This window comes from Oncorhynchus mykiss, chromosome 12 (assembly GCF_057628025.1).
Source record: "Oncorhynchus mykiss isolate SJ-2025 chromosome 12, ASM5762802v1, whole genome shotgun sequence".
Lineage (NCBI taxonomy): Eukaryota > Metazoa > Chordata > Actinopteri > Salmoniformes > Salmonidae > Oncorhynchus > Oncorhynchus mykiss.
Window position 1 is genome coordinate 25,449,602 of NC_143033.1, and position 21,624 is coordinate 25,471,225.

At 41.5% G+C, this 21,624-nt stretch overlaps 1 protein-coding gene across 2 annotated transcripts in view; it reads right to left on the reverse strand.

Annotated features, from left to right (window-relative positions):
• The window catches only part of LOC110537244 (seizure protein 6 homolog), a 236,034-nt gene that overhangs the window by 10,421 nt on the left and 203,989 nt on the right, over nucleotides 1-21,624 (reverse strand). For both annotated transcript variants that reach the window (XM_021623135.3, XM_090192059.1), the window contains exons 10-12: nucleotides 10,795-10,991; nucleotides 9,191-9,385; nucleotides 559-750 (exon numbers count right to left, since the gene is read on the reverse strand). In XM_021623135.3, coding sequence (XP_021478810.3) covers nucleotides 559-750; nucleotides 9,191-9,385; nucleotides 10,795-10,991 — 584 coding nt within the window. The remainder of the gene's footprint in view (nucleotides 1-558; nucleotides 751-9,190; nucleotides 9,386-10,794; nucleotides 10,992-21,624) is intronic.

Genomic DNA, 21,624 nt, shown 5'->3' on the forward strand with positions numbered 1-21,624 from the left:
AAGACACTTTATGTTGGTGTTTCCTTCATTTTGGCAGTTAGCTGTACCTCTCCTTGTTTTGCGCTATGCAAAAGTAATGATGTTTGACACTGATAGATGCAGCTATGAAAATACACTATCACCACAGAAATAGAATGAATAGAGCATGCTTGGAAGCTCTAACCCTGGCAATTTGACTGGTAAACTCATGGGTAGACTCGCAATGGCTGCCTGGTATTGTGATGCGATCATTTCCATGGTAATGTGGAATGTTCTATCAACTGATGCTGGATCACCATGGTAATGTAGAATGTTAATTCAAATGATGCTAACTGATGCCGCTCATTTTTGTAATGTCAGTTGAGTTGACTCAACAAATCACAGCACAAGTTGAACGATACACTTACTGGCACAGAGTTCTCTGAGTTATCTAAAGGAATACTGCAGACTTTTAGAAAAACCATGCTGATTGTTAGAGAGGAGGACGACTATCCTGCTTGAATAAAATAAAAAACACTGTGTGTTTGTGTGTGCGTGCGTGCATGTGTGTATTTGACCAGATATAGTTTCCAGACTTACGGTTACACTTGGGCAGCCTCTCGCTCCACTTGGGGTTGGCTGAGTCTCTGTTGTAGCAGGTGAGCAGTGTGCTTCCAGACAGGGAGTAGCCCTTATTGCACACATACTGCACTGTTGATCCCACCATGAAGCGGGATCCCGTCACCATCCTCCGGCTGTGCTCCACATTCCCCGGGTCAGGACACGTCATCACTGATTACACAGACACAACCAGGCAAATGAAAACACAGGCAAATGGATAACCACTCTAATACATAACCACTACAGTACAATACATTCACAATCATCATTATCAGTTACACCACAGGTGATCAACAGTGGTCCCCTCAATAACGTGCCAGTCTCATACAATAACCCAGTAGATGACACAGAGCCTTCTGATTAAATATCAGACATCTATCTTCTTGATCATTAAAAATTAACATGGCTGGATATTGAAGCCATTCAGGCATTGCAGCCTACAGCCCAAGGGACATCCCAACATAAAAAATTATTACAGTTTACTATAGAATACTAGGGTACTTACTATAGAATTCTGTAGTAAACTGTAGTATACTATGTAATACCATACTTTAAACTGTAGATCATTTGTAATAATTTTGTAGTATACCGTAGAATACTATAGTAAATCCCCCAAAGAACACTGCAGTAAATAATACAGAAAGGTCTGCAAAATCACTACAGTCCACACAAACACTATACTTATTTAAATATAGTAAATACTGCAGTATTTCATTTCCATATACCCTGCCCATTCCCATCATCTCTATTTTTGCCCACCTGAGTGAGAAACCTATATGCCAAGTATAGACCATATATTGTGTTGCCTACAGGTTATAGAAAAGAGCAGAAGCGCTGAAGTCTCCATTCATAACCCAGTTCTACCTCCTTACAGGTTATGGAAAATGTGCTCTTTTAGTATTTCTACAGTAGGTTTCCTGAAGGAGAACGTCCCACACTTCTATGTCAAAGATAAAACAAAAACACTTTAGTAAATACTACAGTAATGTCACCAAAAACACTACAGTAAATACTACAGTATACAACAGTTTGCAAAAAATACAGTATACTACAGTCAGCAAAACCACTACAGTAAATACTATGTTATATACACTACAAAAGTATGTGAACATTTGCTTGTCAAATATTTAATTCCAAAATCATTGGCATAAATATGGAGTTGATCCACCCTTTGCTGCTATAACAGCCTCCACTCTGAGAAGGCCTTCCACTAGATGTTGGAACATTGCTGCATGGACTTGCTCCCATTCATCCACAAGAGCATTAGTGAGGTCGGGCACTAATGTTTCGGGCGATTAGGCCTGGCTCGCAGTCGGCGTTCCAATTCATCCCAAAGGTGCTCCATGGGGTTGAGGTCAGGGCTCTGTGCAGGACAGTCAAGTTGTTCCTTCCCGATCTTGAGAAAAAACATTTCTGTATGGACCTCGCTTTGTGCACGGGGTCATTGTCGTGCCGAAAGGGCCTTCCCCAAACTGTTGCCACAAAGATGGAAACACAGAATCGTCTAGAATGTCATTGTGTATGCCGTAGCGTTAAGTTTTTTCTTCACTGGAACTAAGGGGCCTAGCCCAAACCAGACCATTATTCCTCCTCCACCAAACTTTACAGTTGGCACTATGCATTGGGGCAGGTACCGTTCTCCTGGCATCCGCTAAACCCAGATTTGTACATCGGACTGCCAGATGGTGAAGCGCGATTCATCACTCCAGAGAATGCGTTTCCACTGCTCCAGAGACCAATGGTGGTGATCTTTACACCACACCAGCCGACGCTTGGCAATGCGCATGGTGATCTGAGGCTTGTGGCTGCTCAGCCATGGAAACCCATTTCATGAAGCTCCCAACGAACAGTTCTTGTGCTGATGTTGCTTCTAGAGGCAGTTTGGAAGTGAGTGTTGCAACTGAGGACAATTTTTACACACTACGCACTTCAGCACTCTGAGGTCTCATTCTGTGAGCTTGTGTGGCCTACCACTTCGTGGCTGAGCTGTTGTTGCTGTAAGATGTTTACACTTCACAATAACAGCACTTACAGTTGACCAGGGCAGCTCTATTAGGGCAGAAATTAGACAAACTGACTTGTTGTAAAGGTGGCATCCAATGACGGTGTCATGTTGAAAGTCATCAAGCTCTTCAGTTTGGCCATTCTACTGCAAATGTTTGTCTATGGAGATTGCATGGCGGTGTACTTGATTTTACACACCTGTCTGCAACGAGTGTGGTTGAATTAGCCGAATCCACTCATTTGAAGGCGTGACCACATATTTTTGTATATATAGTGTACTAATCTTTTTTTTGATACAGTATTTATACTATAGTAAACTCTAAATACTATATTATACTGCAGTAAATACTACAGTATTCACTCTGGATACATTCACACCAGATACTGACTGGTTTTCTGAGCCACGCCCCCTACCTTTTTAAAAAGTTATCTGTGACCATCTGTATTCCCAGTCATGTAAAACCCATAGATTAGGGCCTAATGCATTTATTTCAATTGACTTATTTCCTTATATGAACTAAGTAAACTCTTTGAAATTGTTGCATGTTGCGTTATATTTTTGTTCAGTGTAAAAGTTGCTTTTTTATGCTCTCCTAGCTGTGCCATTGAGGAACTAGAGCAAGCACACTTATAGTTGTTTTGTTTGGAACACAACCCTGCATCCCCGCCCTCACACAATTACTGTTGTTGTCTACGCAATTCAAAAACATCCCAGTATAAATCGCAGTCCGGGTCATGTGGGCATCATTTGAAAGCCTGTTCTAATGCCAACATGACTAGTTAAGTTATTAAATATGATATTACAGTGTTAAGCCTTCACAATGCAATTGAGTGAAACAGATCATCATTTTGATGCGCGTAGAAAGGAATCATGAGTGCCTTCAGGTGTGTGTGCCGCAGCTAATTGTCTTCACAATAGACAAACATAGGCTCATTCTGTTTAGAACAGCCAAGCATACGCCATTTGTCATCTTGGAACTGCATTTTTTATATTAATACTTTTAAAAAAATGGTGATTTATAAGGCGGTGCAGCAGCACCCTCAGCACCCCTACTTCCCGCGGCTATGTCAAGATGGTATTTATTATAATCCTCAATGTCTCGTCTTTCAAAATACATAGAATCCTCTTCATTTACAGCATTTCCCCCACTCAGACAACAAAACATTTGCAAAAGTTGCCCAATTAGCAGGAGGGATGAGACATTTTCTTGTCGCTCGAGGTGCTCAAATTCACAATGTCTGTCAGTCAAAATCCATACAGCGCTGTGAAGTGCAGAGCCCGAGAGCTGTTATGTCATGTATAGCAGTTACTGTGTTCCAATGTATTAGTGCTGAAATCTGCCATGTTCAACCCATATACAGTTACGAGTGTAAAGGGCTGCAGCCTTTTCACCAAACTATAATATTTTATTTTTATGTCAGATGGCCCAGCACCATCCTCAGACAATTGCTTTCATTTTTGGTATAATTCTAATTTCTGGAAAAGGCTTTAAATAAAGGTTTAAATTCAGGTCAAGTAACATGATCAAACAACACAGGCTTGTTGAGGTGTCTGCAACATGTTCTCTCACCTGTAGGTGGCAGTCAAAACAGTTTGAGTTGTATGTTTCTCAGTAGACCCCTGAAGCAACAGATTTCGGGACAGCAATTATGTTCACACTAGTGGTTTATGAATGCCATTAATTAAATAATGTTCTCACTTAAAACGTCTGGTTAAATTTGGCATGACTATTGCTTTGGTGTAGCAGTGGCTGTAAAACCAAGTGGTACTAAAAATGAGTATCCTGACATCCTGACATTGCATTTTCCTCTGGATTTGATAACACAGGTTATCATCTGTAGGAAGTGTTGACATGTCAGCTGGTTCATGGACAAGTAACAAGTAACAGAGGGGTGAATGAGGGATTGACTGGGTGAAAAAATTATACACGTTCATTTCTGGAGTCTGAAGTATATTGAAGTCTGCCAACTTTATGGTTTTTATTGTACTGTTTTTAAAAAATGTATCACTACAATTTAATTGTTTTGAATGTTCAAGTTATTTTCAAATGTTAATAGTATTTTTTTTACATACAGATGTGCCTTGTTGAAATAAATGAATGTAGTTCCTACTGTACATACAGTACCAGTCAAAAGTTTGGACACACCTACTCATTCAAGGGTTTTTCTTTATTTTCACTATTTTCTACATTGTAGAATAATGTATAAATAATGCATTTAATAATACTATTAAATGACACATATGGAACCATGTAGAAACCTAAAAGTGTTCCTAATATATTTTCTATTTAAGATTCTTCAAAGAAGCAACCCTTGATGACAACTTTGCACACTCTTGGAATTCTCTCAACCACCGAAGCAGCCAGCTACCAAGGACTGTTGGCTCTCCTTCTCCGTGGGCTACCTGAGTAAGACATTTAAGTACTGTATGTTAACCCTTGCAAGGCTGCCTGCCCAGACGGAATCCCTAGCCACATCCTCAGAGCATGTTCAGACAAGCTGAACTAAACTGAACTAAATGACTGAGTAGCACTCACTTCTGTCATCATTAAGTGCATTGAGAGACTAGTCAAGAATCATATCACCTCTACCTTACCTGACACCATAGACCCACTTCAATTTGCCTACCACCCCAAAAGATCTACAGACGATGCAATCGCCATTGTACTGCACACTGCCCTTTCCCATCTGGACAAGAGGAATACCTATCTAAGAATACTGTTCGTTGACTATAGCTCAGCATTCAACGCCATAGTACCCTTCAACCTCATCATTAAGCTCTGGGCCCTGGGTCTGAACACCGCCCTGTGCAACTGGGTCCTGAAGTTCCTGACTCCCAGGTGGCCCCCAGGTGGTGAAGGTAGGAAACAACACCCGCAAACACAGGGTCCCCACAAGGCTGTGTGCTCAGCCCCCTCAAGTACTGTCTGTTCACCCATGTGTGCGTGGCCACACATTCCTCCAACTCAATCATCAAGTTTGCAGATGACACAACGATAATAATCCTGATTACCAGAGACAGCCTACATTGAGGAGGTGAGGGCCCTGGGAGTGTGGGGCAAGGAAAATAACCTCTACTCAACGTCAACAAAACAAAGGAGCTGATCGTGGACTTGGTTCGTGGAGCACCCCCTATCCACATCGAAGGGACTGCAGTGGAGAAGGTGGAAAGCTTCAAGATCCTCTGGATTCACATCATGGACAAACTGAAATGGTCCACACAGACAGTGTGGTGAAGAAGGCGCAACAGCGCCTCTTCAACCTCAAGAGGCTGAATAATCTTGGCTTGGCACGTAAAACCCTCACAAACTTTTACAGATGCACAATTGAGAGCATCCTGTCAGGCTGTATCACCGCCTGGTACGGCAACTGCAACACCCGCAACTGCAGGGCTCTCCAGAGGGTGGTGCGGTCTGCCCAACGCATCACCGCGGTGGAACTACCTGCCCTCCAGGACACCTATAGCAGCCGATGACACAAGAAGGCCAACAAGATAATCAAGGACTACAACCACCTGAGCCACTGCCTGTTCACCCCACTATCATCCAGAAGGCGAGCTCAGTACAGGTGCATCAAAGCAGGGACCGAGAGACTGAAAAACAGCTTCTATCTCAAGGCCATCAGACTGTTAAATAGCTATCACTAGCACCTTAGAGGCTGCTGCCCTATATACATAGTCTTGAAATCACTGGCCACTTTCATAATGGAACACTAGTCACTTTAACTTTAATGTTTTCATATTTTGCATTATTCATCTCATATGTACAGTTGAAGTCAGAAGTTTACATACACCTTAGCCAAATACATTTTTAATTGTTCTGGGGGGTAAATAGCATAGTGATGGCTCAATCAAGTCTGGTGTTATTTTTTTATCATAAGGATATATACCAGAGGCTTGATTGTCAACACAATGTAAATTAATTTGGTTACGTAAATAGTCAGTATATGTACAGTTGAAGTCGGAAGTTTACATACACCTTAGCCAAATACATTTAAACTCAGTTTCATAATTCCTGACATTTAATCCTAGTAAAAATTCACTGTCTTATGTCAGCTAGGATCACCACTTCATTTTAAGGAAGTGATATGTCAGAATAATAGTAGAGAGAATTATTTATTTCAGCTTTTATTTCTTTCATCACATACCCAGTGGGTCAGACGTTTACATACACTCAATTAGTACTTGGTAGCGTTGCCTTTAAATTCTTTAACTTTGGTCAAACGTTTCCGGTAGCATTCTGGCAGAACTGAAAAAGCTTAACCTTTCTGATCTCCCCATCCCGGATCCGGGATCGTGAATACAGACTCAAGCTCATTACCATAACGCAACGTTAACTATTCATGAAAATCGCAAATGAAATGAAATAAATATGCTAGCTCCCAAGCTTAGCCTTTTGTTAACAACACTGTCATCTCAGATTTTCAAAATATGCTTCTCAACCATTGCAAAACAAGCATTTGTGTAACAGTATTGATGGCTAACGTAGCATTTAGCGTAGCATTTAGCATTAGCATTCAGCTGGCAACATTTACACAAAAAAACAGAAAAGCATTCAAATAAAATAATTTACCTTTGAAGAACTTCAGATGTTTTCAATGAGGAGACTCTCAGATAGCAAATGTTCAGTTTTTCCTGAAAGATTATTTGTTTAGGACAAATCGCTCCGTTTTCTGCGTCACGTTTAGCTATGAAAAAAACCCTGTATCCAGGATTGTGTAAATCTATCAGCAAGCTCATTAGCATAACACAACGTTAACTATTCATGAAAATCGCAAATGAAATGAAATAAATATGCCATCTCTCAAGCTTAGCCTTTTATAAACAACACTGTCATCTCAGATTTTCAAAATATGCTTCTCAACCATAGGAAAACAACCATTTGTGTAAAAGTAGCTAGCTAGCGTTAGCATTTAGCGTTAGCATTTAGCGTTAGCATTTAGCGTTAGCATTTAGCGTTAGCATTTAGCGTTAGCATTTAGCGTTAGCATTTAGCGTTAGCATTTAGCGTTAGCATTAGCGTTAGCATCCAGCACGCAACATTTCAACAAAAACATAAAAGCCTTCAAATAAAATAATTTACCTTTGAAGAACTTCAGATGTTTTCAATGAGGAGACTCTCAGTTAGATAGCAGATGCTCAGTTTTTCCAAAAAGATTCTTTGTGTATTAGAAATAGCTCCGTTTTGTACATCACATTTGGCTACCAAAAAAAAACGAAAATTCAGTCCTCAAAACGCAAACTTTTTTCCAAATTAACTCCATAATATCGACTGAAAACATGGCAAACGTTGTTTAGAATCAATCCTCAAGGTGTTTTTCACATATCTCTTCGATGATATATCGTTCGTGGAAGTGTGCTTTCAAATTTAGACAAAGGACACCGGGCGGACCCCTGGAAAATGTAGTCTCTTATGGCCAATCTTCCAATGATATGCCTACAAATACGTCACAATGCTGCCGACATCTTGGGGAAACGGCAGAAGGTCTAAGCTTATTCCTGTCGCATTCACAGCCATATAAGGAGACATTAGAAAACAGAGCTTCAGAAATTCTGCTCATTTCCTGTTTTACGTATCATCTTGGTTTCGCCTGTAGAATGAGTTCTGGGGCACTTACAGACAAAATCTTTGCAGATTCTGAAACTTCAGAGTGTTTTCTATCCAAAACTGAGAATATGCATAATCGAGCATCTTTTCGTGACAAAATATCGCGCTTAAAACGGAAACGTTCTTTAACCAAAAATGAAATAGCGCCCCTAGAGATGCAACAAAATAGATGGCATCATGAGGAAGTAAAATTCTGTGGATATATTGAAGTAACATCTCAAGACATCAGTCATAAGGTTAAAGCTTGGTCGCAAATGGGTCTTCCAAATGTACAATGACCCCAAGCATACTTCCAAAGTTGTGGCAAAATTGCTTAAGGACAACAAAGTCAAGGTATTGGAGTGGCCATCACAAAGCCCTGACCTCAAATCCTATAGACAATTTTTGGGCAGAACTGAAAAGGCATGTGCGAGCAAGGAGGCCTACAAACCTAACTCAGTTACACCAGCTCTGTCAGAAGGAATGGGCCAAAATTCACCCAACTTATTGTGGGAAGCTTGTGGAAGGCTACCCAAAATGTTTGACCCAAGTTAAACAATTTAAAGGCAATGCCACCAAATACTAATTGAATGTATATAAACTTCTGACCTACTGGGAAAGTGATGAAAGAAATAGAAGCTGAAATAAATCACTCTCTACTATTGTTCTGACATTTCACTTAAAATAAGATGTGATCCTAACTGTCCTAAGACAGGGAATCTTTACGAGGATTAAATGTCAGGAATTGTGAAAAACTGAGTTGAAATGTATTTGGCTAAGGTGTATGTATGTAAACTTCCGACTTCAACTGTATGTACTTTTAAATGTCACCTCAACTGCAATCCAAGTCATTGGGTTGTGCTATAGATAAAGCACAGTGATAACAAAGTTGTTTTCTAAATATAGAATATCTGACATTCTATTTCAATTTGAACTTTGTTCTGCTTTTAAATGGTTGACAGCATAGTGATAACACATTGGGATGGGTGGTGTGCCCAGTGGGTTGTTATTTCCTAGCTTACCTTTCTCACAGCTAGGCACGTCGCCACTCCACGTCAGGTCCCACTGGCACATGAGGATCTCAGAGCCCTGCACCTCGTAACCTGGGTAACACTGGTAGGTGACCACTGTCCCATGGATCAAGTCTGGGTGGGAGGTGCTCTTCCAGCCATTAGTGATCTCTGGCAGCTCAGAGCATGTGTCGTTCCTGGGGACCTCTGTGGGTGGTGAGCCAGGCGGGGGCAGGATGGAGTGAGTTGGAGGTAGAGGGGGAAGGAGAGATATTGAGAGAGACAGAGATAGAATGAGCAGGGGATGTTGAGATGTTATCTTTGTCAAAAATGTCCCTCATCGCCGCCCAGGTGGCACAGTGGTCCAGGGCACTGCATCGCAGCGCTAGCTGTGCCACCAGAGACTCTGGGTTTGTGCGCCCAGGCTCTGTCGTAGCCGGCCGCGACTGGGAGGTCCGTGGGGCGATGCACAATTGGCCTAGCGTCGTCCGGGTTAGGGAGGGATATCCTTGTCTCATCGCGCACCAGCGACTCCTGTGGCGGGGGCCGGGCGCAGTGCACGCTAACCAAGGTCGCCAGGTGCACGATGTTTCCTCCGACACATTGGTGCGGCTGGCTTCAGGTTGGATGCGTGCTGTGTTAAGAAGCAGTGCGGCTTGGTTGGGTTGTGTTTCGGAGGATGCATGACTTTCGACCTTTCGTCTCTCCCGAGCCCGTACGGGAGTTGTAGCAATGAGACAAGATAGTAACTACAAATAATTGGATACTATGAATTTGTGGAGAAAAGGGGGGTAAAAATTCAACAACAAAAAAAGTCCCTCATCTGCACATGGGTTATCCATTAATCTGAAAAATAAATAAACTTTAAATTGAAATTGATTTCTCTAATGATATAGACTAATGAAATCTACACAGGTTGATTTATACACATCAAGTAAAGCCCAAATGCTCTGACTGTACTGCTGTGTGTGGTTAATAAAACAGATTCATGAGAGTCCAGCAGCAGAGCACAGGGAATCCGTTGGTGCGTTCTGCATGTGAATTCGGTTCTGGAGTGTGAAGAGCATGCCATCAATTTGCAGTGATTGCACACTGCACTGTGTGCCGGGCAGTGGGTGGTTTGGCACTACCCATTCTGCCCCTTTCTTCTTTCACTATGGCACACAAGGCTGGGGGTGCAGCACGCAGCAAATATAGATGATGTAGACAAAGCGCGCCACATAATTGTGTTTTTGTGTTTGATGTCCCTTAATCCTATGCACCGGTGGCCGTTCAGAGGGAAAAGACAGCAGATAAAGCCCTGCTTTTCATCTTGTATCCTGCCGTTCTCTCTTTGCGGTATTACTTTCTATTTAGTAATAATCTACCTCTAACTGGTTGCTAACAGCAGCCCGTTTTTGGAGTCTCTCTTTTTAGCCAAGGGAATTTTATTATAATTTTGTTGCCTGTGATAGTAAAAAAAAAAACTACAACACTGTATTCTGTGTACTGTATGGACAATTTTGCCATAGGAGAATAGAGGCTTTAAATTTTATCTTCCAATAACTCTTCCATTAAAGTATTTCTCAGAAAACCGTGTGCAGGTACAACTAAACAGTATCTGAGTAATGTCTCACCAAAGAAGTGGACCACGAAGCCGTTGCCATAGCCGTAGATGTTGGTAGCAGGGTCCGACTGGAACTGGATGGTGACATCAGCCATGGAGGTGTAGAGCTTGAAGCGAGACCTGGTGCCACTGTACTGACCCAAGATGTTAGCTGTTAGGTCATCACCGTCGTAAAAGGTCAACAGGTCATTCTTACCCACATTGAGCCTGCAAGGAGAGAGAAAGGCAGGAGTCAGTCAACACATCGGAAAAACTGAGGGTCTAATTTATATCTGCATATAGAAGAAAGAAAGTGTGACAGAGCACATATCACAGCAGAGGAATGCTTCATTTTCTCCAAAAAGTGACTCCTGAAAAATTATACCAATTCATGTTTCATGTTTCTGTCAAAATACAACTGCAGAGAACTGTCAGGGAGGGTGAGAGACGTCTTTCAGGAAAATGTCAGAGCTTTATGGGAAATCTAAATTCTGTTTACATTGGATGGATCTGATGTGAAATAAACACGAAATAATTCAGCATTAATTTGCCTCTGTTTGACTCCTCTCCACAGAGCTCTCTCTCTTCCATGAATATGTACTGGAAGATGTATTTGCCGAAGTGAAAGTATAATGAGAACTCACAATTCCTCATTGCCATTCACTCAGGGGGAACTGCATAGTTTACCCCCATGGGCAAATGAGATTGCTGAATAATGCCTATACTGGTTAACTGTTGAGTGGTATTGATATATGGTAGGGAGGGAAAGAGCCTCAAACTGGAGAGGTCCTAGAAAGGGTCACATGGTTGAGAGAATAAGATACATGAGTAACCAATTAATCATACTAAGAAAAATATAATGCATCATAAGAAGAAAATAGAGTAAACAAGGGAAGAAGACCAAATGCTGAAGGAGGATGGACTCCATCTGAGCAGGTCATTGTATAGATAAATACTATCATTATATCAACGGCAGGAATAGGCCCTGTTTTCCATCATCATTGCTGCAACGTATTTCCATGATGACACACACATAAAACCTGTCACAGCTTGACTTGGGGGCTCAGCTGCCTCAGCCTAACTTCTGAATTCATTAACCTTTCCAGAGGACTTAGACTCATTGCCCTCTCTCTTTCTGGAGCAAGAGCAAAGCTTGACCTTTATTCAAAGAAGAAAGAGGAGAAAGAATGGAAAAATAAGCAGTGAAAAACTCTAGTCCCCCATAGATGATTTCAGCAGAGAGAGAAAGCTCCAGTGTTCAGTGTGCACCTTGGAGCAGGTGTCAGAATAGCTTTGCAGATGTCTGTTCCGCCCACGGAGGAGCAATGTTACTATTCACAGCCTATGTGTAGGAGATCACTTAAAAAGGACAAATCCACCCAAAACCACTCATTCCTATAATTTAAATAACACTAATATGTGAGAACATTATGTTTCATTTTGTCGGTATAAGGTTGGTAGCAACATTTGAATATCATTATGGAAATCTGTTGCAGCTCAAGTCGACTACAAAACCCACAATGCAATCTCTCTGTACAGATGCCCTAGCTGTAATTTTATCATCCTGTTGTTGGCGGAATTTTCCAGTCCTGAAAGTAACGCAAACTTGTATAGTATTAGACTGTTTCGTGCCAAAAATAAGAGGGTTAAATACATGTGCTTAGACTCTTATGTGTTAAATTACACATTTCTTGAGGTAGGAATATGGAGAAAAAAAATATCCTCAATGGCTCATTCGAGAGAAGACAACCTCCCACGTTACGACATCGGCCAGCTTCACGATCTAAAAGCTGTTTTCCTATTCACTTCCAGTGTAGTGAGAGTGGCTTTATCACAATGCTATGTCATACTGGCCAAAGTTCTGCCTGCTTGAACGACAATAGTTCAGATACACATGAAAACATGAAATTAACCAGGGAATGGATAGAACATCACTCAGAGATGCACAAAAACAATAGAACATTCAAAATGGGTGAATCTTTCCTTTAAGAGCGATAAAGGAGGGTGGCTCCGTTCTCCAGATAGCCATGGGTAAGAGCAATCTTCTTGTACCTTTCAATCACCCGTCTCTTGCATCTGCTACAATACCTGGATGCAGAATCAATTTAATTTACATGAGAGAGTGCACGTTACTTTTCTGAGGATGGGCACGCGTAGGACGTACTATCTCTACCTCTGCTCTCCTTCATAGCTCCTTGTAAGGTGAATACTAACACTTTACTGTGTGTGTGTGTGTGTGTGTGTGTGTGTGTGTGTGTGTGTGTGTGTGTGTGTGTGTGTGTGTGTGTTTGTGTGTGTGCACGCATACGTCTGTCTGTGAGTGTCTCTGTGTTGATGGATTGTGGCAGACCATTTCAATACATTGCTTAAGCTCTTATTAAACGGGGCGATGCCCACAGGGCATCTTAGCAAGGAGGTAGGCCACTGTGTGCCAACCCAGTCTGCCTGCGGACAGATTTGGGCTTAACTAACTCGCCTTCAACTCCAGAATACAAATCAGGGATGGCAAAGACGGAGATCCAAACAAGGTGAAGCCTGACAAAGTACTCCCTCTAGTCTGCAGGACAGGCACAAAATCAAATTAGATCTCCATTTTACCACTATAACCCTGGGTCGAGGCACTCCAACAGCAAACGCCTGTAGGATGCATGGGAATGAGAGGTTATGGAATCGACAGGTTTGACATGGATCGGCTGCCTTATTAAGCCAGTGTTTAAGTCCACTGATCCAAATGATCACGGGCAAACAACACCATGCACCAGCATGAAGACCAGTAACGTTACACGTGCACCTTGAAATAGTACTTTATGGTGTTATTTGCCTATGTATGTAAAAGGCATTGGACCAGAAGCTGACAGACCCTTTATTGCCCTGTCAGATACACAAGGGTAGATTCATGAGGACGGACAGCGACAGAGTGATGGGATGTGATGCTATGTCAATAACAACAAATGAGCCTCGGGCAAATGTGGAGTAAGCCTGTGGGAAGCTCTGTTGCCGCACCTCCTTAGAAATGTTGCCGCACCTCCCCACACACACGTACACACACACACTTTTGTTGCTTTCACACAAGTGTACAGGTACTTCAGATTGAGATTTTTCTCAGGGATCCAGCTGCTGTAAAAGCAGTTTTCCTCTGCAGAAATAGAAGCATGAAAAACAGCTGGTCAGAATGAAGAGCATTGTGTAGTATCTTCATTTCCCTCTCTCCATGAGAGGAAAAAAGCTTGAGGCAGGCAGAAGCTGAGCAGAAAGTAATTACTTACACCTCAATCTCAGAGGTGTTGGACAGCTCAAATTTAACTTGGATTGGAATACTAGCATGCTGCCATGAATGTAGGCATTCTCTAGAAGTGTATCTGTGGACCCATGGAGCAGCTCTCTCAGTGGATGTGTCCAGTCATGAGAGACTGTGGAAGGCTGTGTGCTGCCCTGGTCCAGTGGCATGCTGGCTCTGGTGGGCTGGGCTGAGAGGATGGGACACTTTTTAAGCAGAGAACCACCAAACACCCGTTCCATTGTTTGAATTCCTCTCCTAGATTTAATGTAAAAACAGTCATGGCTGACAGAGCCTCCCTGGCTGTTCCAGACACAGTGAACACCTCTGAGATGGTAAGTAAACACAGCTCTTGCCTCTCAACCCCGGATTTATCTGGACTTTTGTTATTTTTAAACAATTAAATGGAATGAGGTTCTCTTTTTAATTAGAAAGTTAAATATTGTTTTTTAAAGGCCAGGGCTTTGGTGCCTGGGCCGGGGAGCATATGAAAAATGACTTATTAATGACAATCCTGCCAAATCCCTGTGCCCCCGAGGGCATCACTCACACAACGCTGCCCTGCGTACAGGCACCCTGCCAGCTGGAGGGGAAGAGGAGAGGGAAGAGGGGAGGAGACATTGCAAAGTACAGAGGACCACCATCAGTCTAGATCCATCTCTTTATGATGACTATAACCTATAGCACTGACAGTTGCAAAACAGATGCATGAGCCAGTTATCATTGTCAGTAATTCACATGCAATTCCAGGAGCCTCCACTAGAGGGTGTATTTAGACGTAGTGACCAATACAGTGTAAAATATTTGGATGACATTTTACATTTTTAATGACTCATTCTCCTTAAAATAATTGTAAATAATTACAGTACTATGGAAATATTCTAATATCCCTTTGTAGGTTTAAAATGACTCAAATATTCAATAAAATACCTTTTCCAGAATGCATCAAACACTATAGAATGGAAGGGATCAATCTAGTCTCCTGACAAAAAAATAAATAAAAAATACTGTGTGACATGTTTGAGTTTTAATCTGGATATGTGGAATGGTATCGGTATTCTTTGCCGTAATACGTGGCAAATGCTTACATTTTTTCTTTCCTTTAATTCAAATTCAATTCAAATTGTGCTTTCCATGGTGTGTATCCAATTCAAATTCTGCTTTCCATGGTGTGTATCCAATTCAAATTCTGCTTTCAATTCACGGTTGAATTGAATTAATTCTGAAATTCCTTAATTGACCCTGGTAGCTAGCTGCTGTATGTATGGAGGTTGTTATTGGTGAAACGACACTTACATCTTCACCTGGCCTCTACCGTAGACATGCCATCCTGTACCCGGCGGTGTGAGTCACAGGCAGGTGTGCATGACTGCCACCTGTGCTCCTGCCCGACTGTCCATGCCCCAAGTGTGCTGTTTTAATGAGCACTGAGCCAGCCCTCCTAGTTTGGACTAAATTAATTAATCAGTCCTCATTATGCACACTGTTCCTCAGTAATTGCGAGCACAGGCACAGTGATGAATGATAATAGAGGAGAGAAAGGATTCTCATTAACAGGGAAAAGTGTGAGCCCACCCTTATAATGAACCCGCTCCCACCCATCAGAGGTCTTTCCCTTCCTGCTACTCACACATACACAGGTAGCTGCTCTCTCTTATACGCCTCTCTCTCGCGCTCTTTCTCGCTCTGGGACAGAGAGCACACTGGGGACTCCCCACCCAAGACAAGACCAGCGGACTCATTTCAGATAAATGGCCAACAGTGTGACGGTGGAGTATTGCAGGGTCAGGGAAGAAGTGGGTTTCTGCCATGTATGCATGCCTGACCAGGTTGGAGCTTAGCTGGAGTTGGGTAGAGCAGGATCAATTTAATGGAAGCTTATGTGGCTAAGAATGATACCGAAATTCAAGGACCAGGGAACTTAGTCAGTCAGTAAACTCTCTAAAGATTTTCACAGCCTTATACAAACAAATTAGTGAATTTTCTTAAAGCTAAAATAAAATAAAAAATAAGTTATTGTATTGTCACATATACCATATAGGTGCAGTGAAAAGGGTTGTTTTTACAGGGTCAGCCATAAACAGTATCTTAGCTAGACTGTTTTCAGATGCATCAGTTGCTATTGTACTGATTGAGATGCTCTCGAGCAACATGACCCCTAACCAAAGTATCTGAAATGTTATTTAAACCCCAAGCCCATCAAATAAACCCCACTTGGCTTTATTTCCCCCCCTTACTAGCTCTGATTTTGCTCATATCTACTTTATTGAGGAACAATGTACTTACTATGACTGTGATACAGTGGGGTAAAAAAGTATTTAGTCAGCCACCAATTGTGCAAGTTCTCCCACTTAAAAAGATGAGAGAAGTCAGTACTTTTCATCATAGGTACACTTCAACTATGACAGACAAAATGAGAAAAATAAATCCAGAAAATCACATTGTACGATTTTTAATGAATTTATTTGCAAATTATGGTGGAAAATAAGTATTTGGTCAATAACAAAAGTTTATCTTAATACTTTGTTATATACCCTATCTTGGCAATGACAGAGGTCAAACGTTTTCGGTAAGTCTTCACAAGGTTTTCACACACTGTTGCTGGTATATTGGCCCATTCCTCCATGCAGATCTCGTCTAGAGCAGTGATGTTTTAAGGCTGTTGCTGGGCAACACGGACTTTTAACTCCCTCCAAAGATTTTCTATGGGATTGAGATTTGGATACTGGCTAGGCCACTCCAGGACCTTGAAATGCTTCTTACGAAGCCACTCCGTTGCCCGGGCGGTGTGTTTGGGATCATTGTCATGCTGAAAGACCCAGCCACGTTTCATCTTCAATGCCCTTGCTGATGGAAGGAGGTTTTCACTCAAAATCTCATGACACATGGCCCCATTCATTCTTTCCTTTACACAGATCAGTCGTCTTGGTCCCTTTGCAGAAAAACAGCCCCAAAGTATGATGTTTCCACCCCCATGCTTCACAGTAGGTATGGTGTTCTTTGGATGCAACTCAGCATTCTTTGTCCTCCAAACACGACGAGTTGAGTTTTTACCAAAAAGTTATATTTTTGGTTTCATCTGACCATATGACATTCTCCCAATCTTCTTCTGGATCATCCAAATGCTCTCTAGCAAACTTCAGACGGGCCTGGACATGTACTGGCTTAAGCAGGGGGACACGTCTGGCACTGCAGGATTTGAGTCCCTGGCGGCGTAGTGTGTTACTGATGGTAGGCTTTGTTACTTTGGTCCCAGCTCTCTGCAGGTCATTCACTAGGTCCCCACGTGTGGTTCTGGGATTTTTGCTCACCGTTCTTGTGATCATTTTGACCCCATGGGGTGAGATCTTGCGTGGAGCCCCAGATCGAGGGAGATTATCAGTGGTCTTGTATGTCTTCCATTTCCTAATAATTGCTCCAACAGTTGCTTTATTCAAACCAAGCTGCTTACCTATTGCAGATTCAGTCTTCCCAGCCTGGTGCAGGTCTATAATTTTGTTTCTGGTGTCCTTTGACAGCTCTTTGGTCTTGGCCATAGTGGAGTTTGGAGTGTGACTGTTTGAGGTTGTGGACAGGTGTCTTTTATACTGATAACAAGTTCAAACAGGTGCCATTAATACAGAAGAAGTTACAGGTCTGTGAGAGCCAGAAATCTTGCTTGTTTGTAGGTGACCAAATACTTATTTTCCACCATAATTTGCAAATAAATTCATTAAAAATCCTACAATGTGATTTTCAGGATTTTTTTTCTCATTTTGTCTGTCATAGTTGAAGTGTACCTATGATGAAAATTACAGGCCTCTCTCATCTTCTTAAGTGGGAGAACTTGCACAATTGGTGGCTGACTAAATACTTTTTTGCCCCACTGTATGTGGTTGTCCTACTTATCTTAAGATGAATGCATTAACTGTAAGTCGCTCTGGATAAGAGCTCCTGCTAAATGACTAAAATGTAAAATGTGTATGATTAGGGACGTGTTTGTCACTGGCACACCATTTGCCGCTATCATTCCCTTCCATCTGTGGCTCTCATTTGATGTGCCTCACTTATAATGATCCATATGCCAGTGGACAAATCAGAGAGTATGATGAGAAAGGTCAGGCATTTTGGTCAGGGAGTTGGTCAACCATGGTTTTCCAGTGCTGTGATAAGATAGTGTAAAATAATGTATTTAATTAACGTATCTGCAGTGTATGTTTGTTAGGTAGCTACCTAGACAGTTTTAGAGGAATGGTTCCATACATTTTTCAAATTAACTGCCAATATTCCAACATTCCATTCAAACGATGCAGTCAATCCACAGCCATACACTGGCTGAAATCAGTAGATGATAGGACTTTGACAAGTTGTAAATGCAACAATTACTGATATTGTATCATATAATAGCACAGTCAGCTTTTTCTTTTACATTTACAATCTCTTTACATATATTTTAGATGCAATTTATACAGAAATGTCTACAAAACCCATATAAACTGTATTCATGATTATATGACAATATTTTAGGTTGACAATCATTTTATTACATCATTTCTGATGTATCACATGCCTTTGTTTTATTCTCCTGTGTAAGTAAATTCAGGATTATGTCTCTACTGCCATTTATTCCAATTAGATGGTTTGGATTTCTCCCTGACCAATATGGCTGACATTTTTACCCCATTCTGGAACTTGGAGGGTTTATGACATCCCCCCTCTAGTAATTCAATAGGATCTTTGCACATTTTTCTCTCTGCCCCATGGCAATACGTGTAGAAGCACAAGAAAATTGCTTTAAAACAGCAAACTTTTCTCTAAGTCTCATGGCAAAATGTGTAGAATAGCATGAGATTAGCTATAATTTTTCTATTTGCCCCATGTGTAGAATTGTAGGAAGTTAGCGGTTTCGGGTTGGGGGGGGCGGGCCTCTGCGGTGCACCACTGTGTGAGCTTCACTCTGCCCAGCAGGGAGAATGCTGGGTAAGACTGACCATGTGAGGAGGAGGCCAAGGTCCCTTCCATCTGTTTCTCCTCTCTATCAGTCTCTCTATCTCTCTATCCGTCTCCTTGATGCAGTGGCTGCTGAGCTGTGAGGAAACTTAAAGGACCAGTGCTCCTTTCACTAATTTTAAACAACTTTCAAGACAATTTTCACTCACTACATAAGAATAAAAGCATTGTACATGCAGATGAAAAGTAGCAGATAATGAGGGTGTTTGTCTGCCAGCCTACATGTCGTAGCATCTCAGACTTTATTACGTCAACAGTTTAAATCAGCCAGCATTGGCAGTGACATCTACTACCCTAATGAAATAACATAATGATGGAACAATAGATTGGCAGATGATAACAAATGAGCAGATATTAATCATGACAGCAAATGACTATGTCTGCATGACTAATGTACTGACAGCAGGCAAGCAGACACTGCAGCAGCCCCTCAATCAATGGTAGTGAGAGGAAGCCCAGTGGCCGGCAGGGTGAGAAGATCGATTCTGCAAATTTTGTCACTGATGAAACATTTGATCTCAAAACAGTTTTCTGTTTCCAAAAATAAAATATGTTATGGACAGAGTGGACTAAGTTTTGTTGACTTTACCCTTTGCCAAAGTTTTTAAAAATTGCGTTGTTTAGAAGGAGTGCAAAGGCAAATTGAGTAGGCGTTCCCTAATGGAAATATGCAGATGATGCTAGAAGGGTCTTGCTAGCTGGTGCTTTGCTTTGCCCACCTCCTTGCTTGTTCTGCCCACTATGACTAATTTGGTCCTATTGGAAACGACAGGCTCTGGTCTATCTTGGTTTAGTTATACAAATATTTGATGTAGTATTCCTGCATGTTTAATGTTCCCGCGTGATAGTGTATACTATGGTAGGAGATTGAACACTATAGTATTCTCTGTAGTGTTTTTAGAGGACTTTTGAGGACTGAACATTAGAGTGAATGCCGTAGTATTTACTGTAGTATACTGTACAAATTACTGTAGTGTTTTTGCAGACTAGAATATTGCAGTATTTACTGTAGTGTTTTTGCAGAATGTAGTATAATGCAGCATTTACTGTAGTTTTTTGCAGACTGTAGTATACCGCCATATTTACTGTAATGTTTTTAGGGACATTACTGTGGTATTTACTAAAGTGTTTCTGTTTTAGTATCTTTTTTAGTACCTAATGGAGAAATGCTAAAAGTGCACATTCTCCATAACCTGTAGCCAGGTCAGGGTTTACTTTTACTCTCTTCAATAACCTGAAGGAACCACAATTTATGATCTATTCTTTGCATGTAGGTTTCTCACTTATGGGCGGCACAAATTGTGATATGGGGGAGGGGAATGGGCAGGATACATGCAAATGAGATATATTTAGTATTTTTATTTTTTTTATCTTGTTTTTGTGGACTGTAGTGTTTTTGTTGTTGATAATATTTAGTATTTACTATTTACTATAGTATTCTAGCGTATGCAAAATACACATGATCGAGGGATGCAATTGTGTGTAGTATAGTATTCTACAGTACTACAGTTTACTACATAATTCTATAGTAAGTACTGTGGTATTCTATTGTAAACTGTTGCATTCTATAGTAAACTGTAGTATTTTTATTTATTTAACCTTTATTTAACTAGGCAAGCCAGTTTTTGCCTTTACCTCCCTTATCTCACCTCATTTTCTCACATCGTATATAGACTTGTTTATATTGTATTATTGACTGTATGTTTGTTTTACTCCATGTGTAACTCTGTGTCGTTGTATGTGTCAAACTGCTTTGCTTTATCTTGGCCAGGTCGCAATTGTAAATAAGAACTTGTACTCAACTTGCCTACCTGGTTAAATAAGGGTGAAATAAAAAATAAATAAAAAAAAATAACAAATACTTATTTATAATGACGGCCTACCCCGGCCAAACCCTAATGACGCTGGGCCAATTGTGCGCAGCCTAATGGGACTCCCAGTCATGGTCGGTTGTGATAGAGCCTGGAATCGAACCAGGGTCTGTAGTGACGTCTCTATCACTGAGACGCAGTGCCTTAGACCTTTCAATGCTCCTTTGCTACTGCTTCAGGCAAAAACATGATTCACATACGATGAGAAGAAACATGTACCTTATACAATCTCATGGGAGTTAAGCTGCTATATTCTCTGTGGACAGCATGCAGCCAGCGTATGAAACCCATATGAACTTGTTTGACTGCCAAAGAGTAAACATCACATATGCATGTGCACACACGCACACACACACAGTGTGAAACTTTGTGAGACTTTAAAGAGACTTCACTCAGGAAGATAAGGGAGTCAGGCAGGCTCTCTGATCATGTCCAACTAAACTGGTCCATTCTCTTGGCAGAGTGCTCTGAAGAGACAGCAGAGGATCAGCAGAGCACAAAAAAAAACTATCGGAGGGGCCGAGGCCTACTGAAAGTGCTGCAGGAGGGTTTGTGTGTGTTTAAGTGGTGAATTAACGTTGTTGAGAGAGCTGGATAAGTGGCTCGGAGTGGTCTCACTGCCAGAGCATATTCTGAAAGCCAACTATGAGACACACACCAGGGAAAGGGAGAGCATGGAGGCTTACTGGCTAATCTGGTCAGAGAGTGTGCTGGAAGCTGTGCT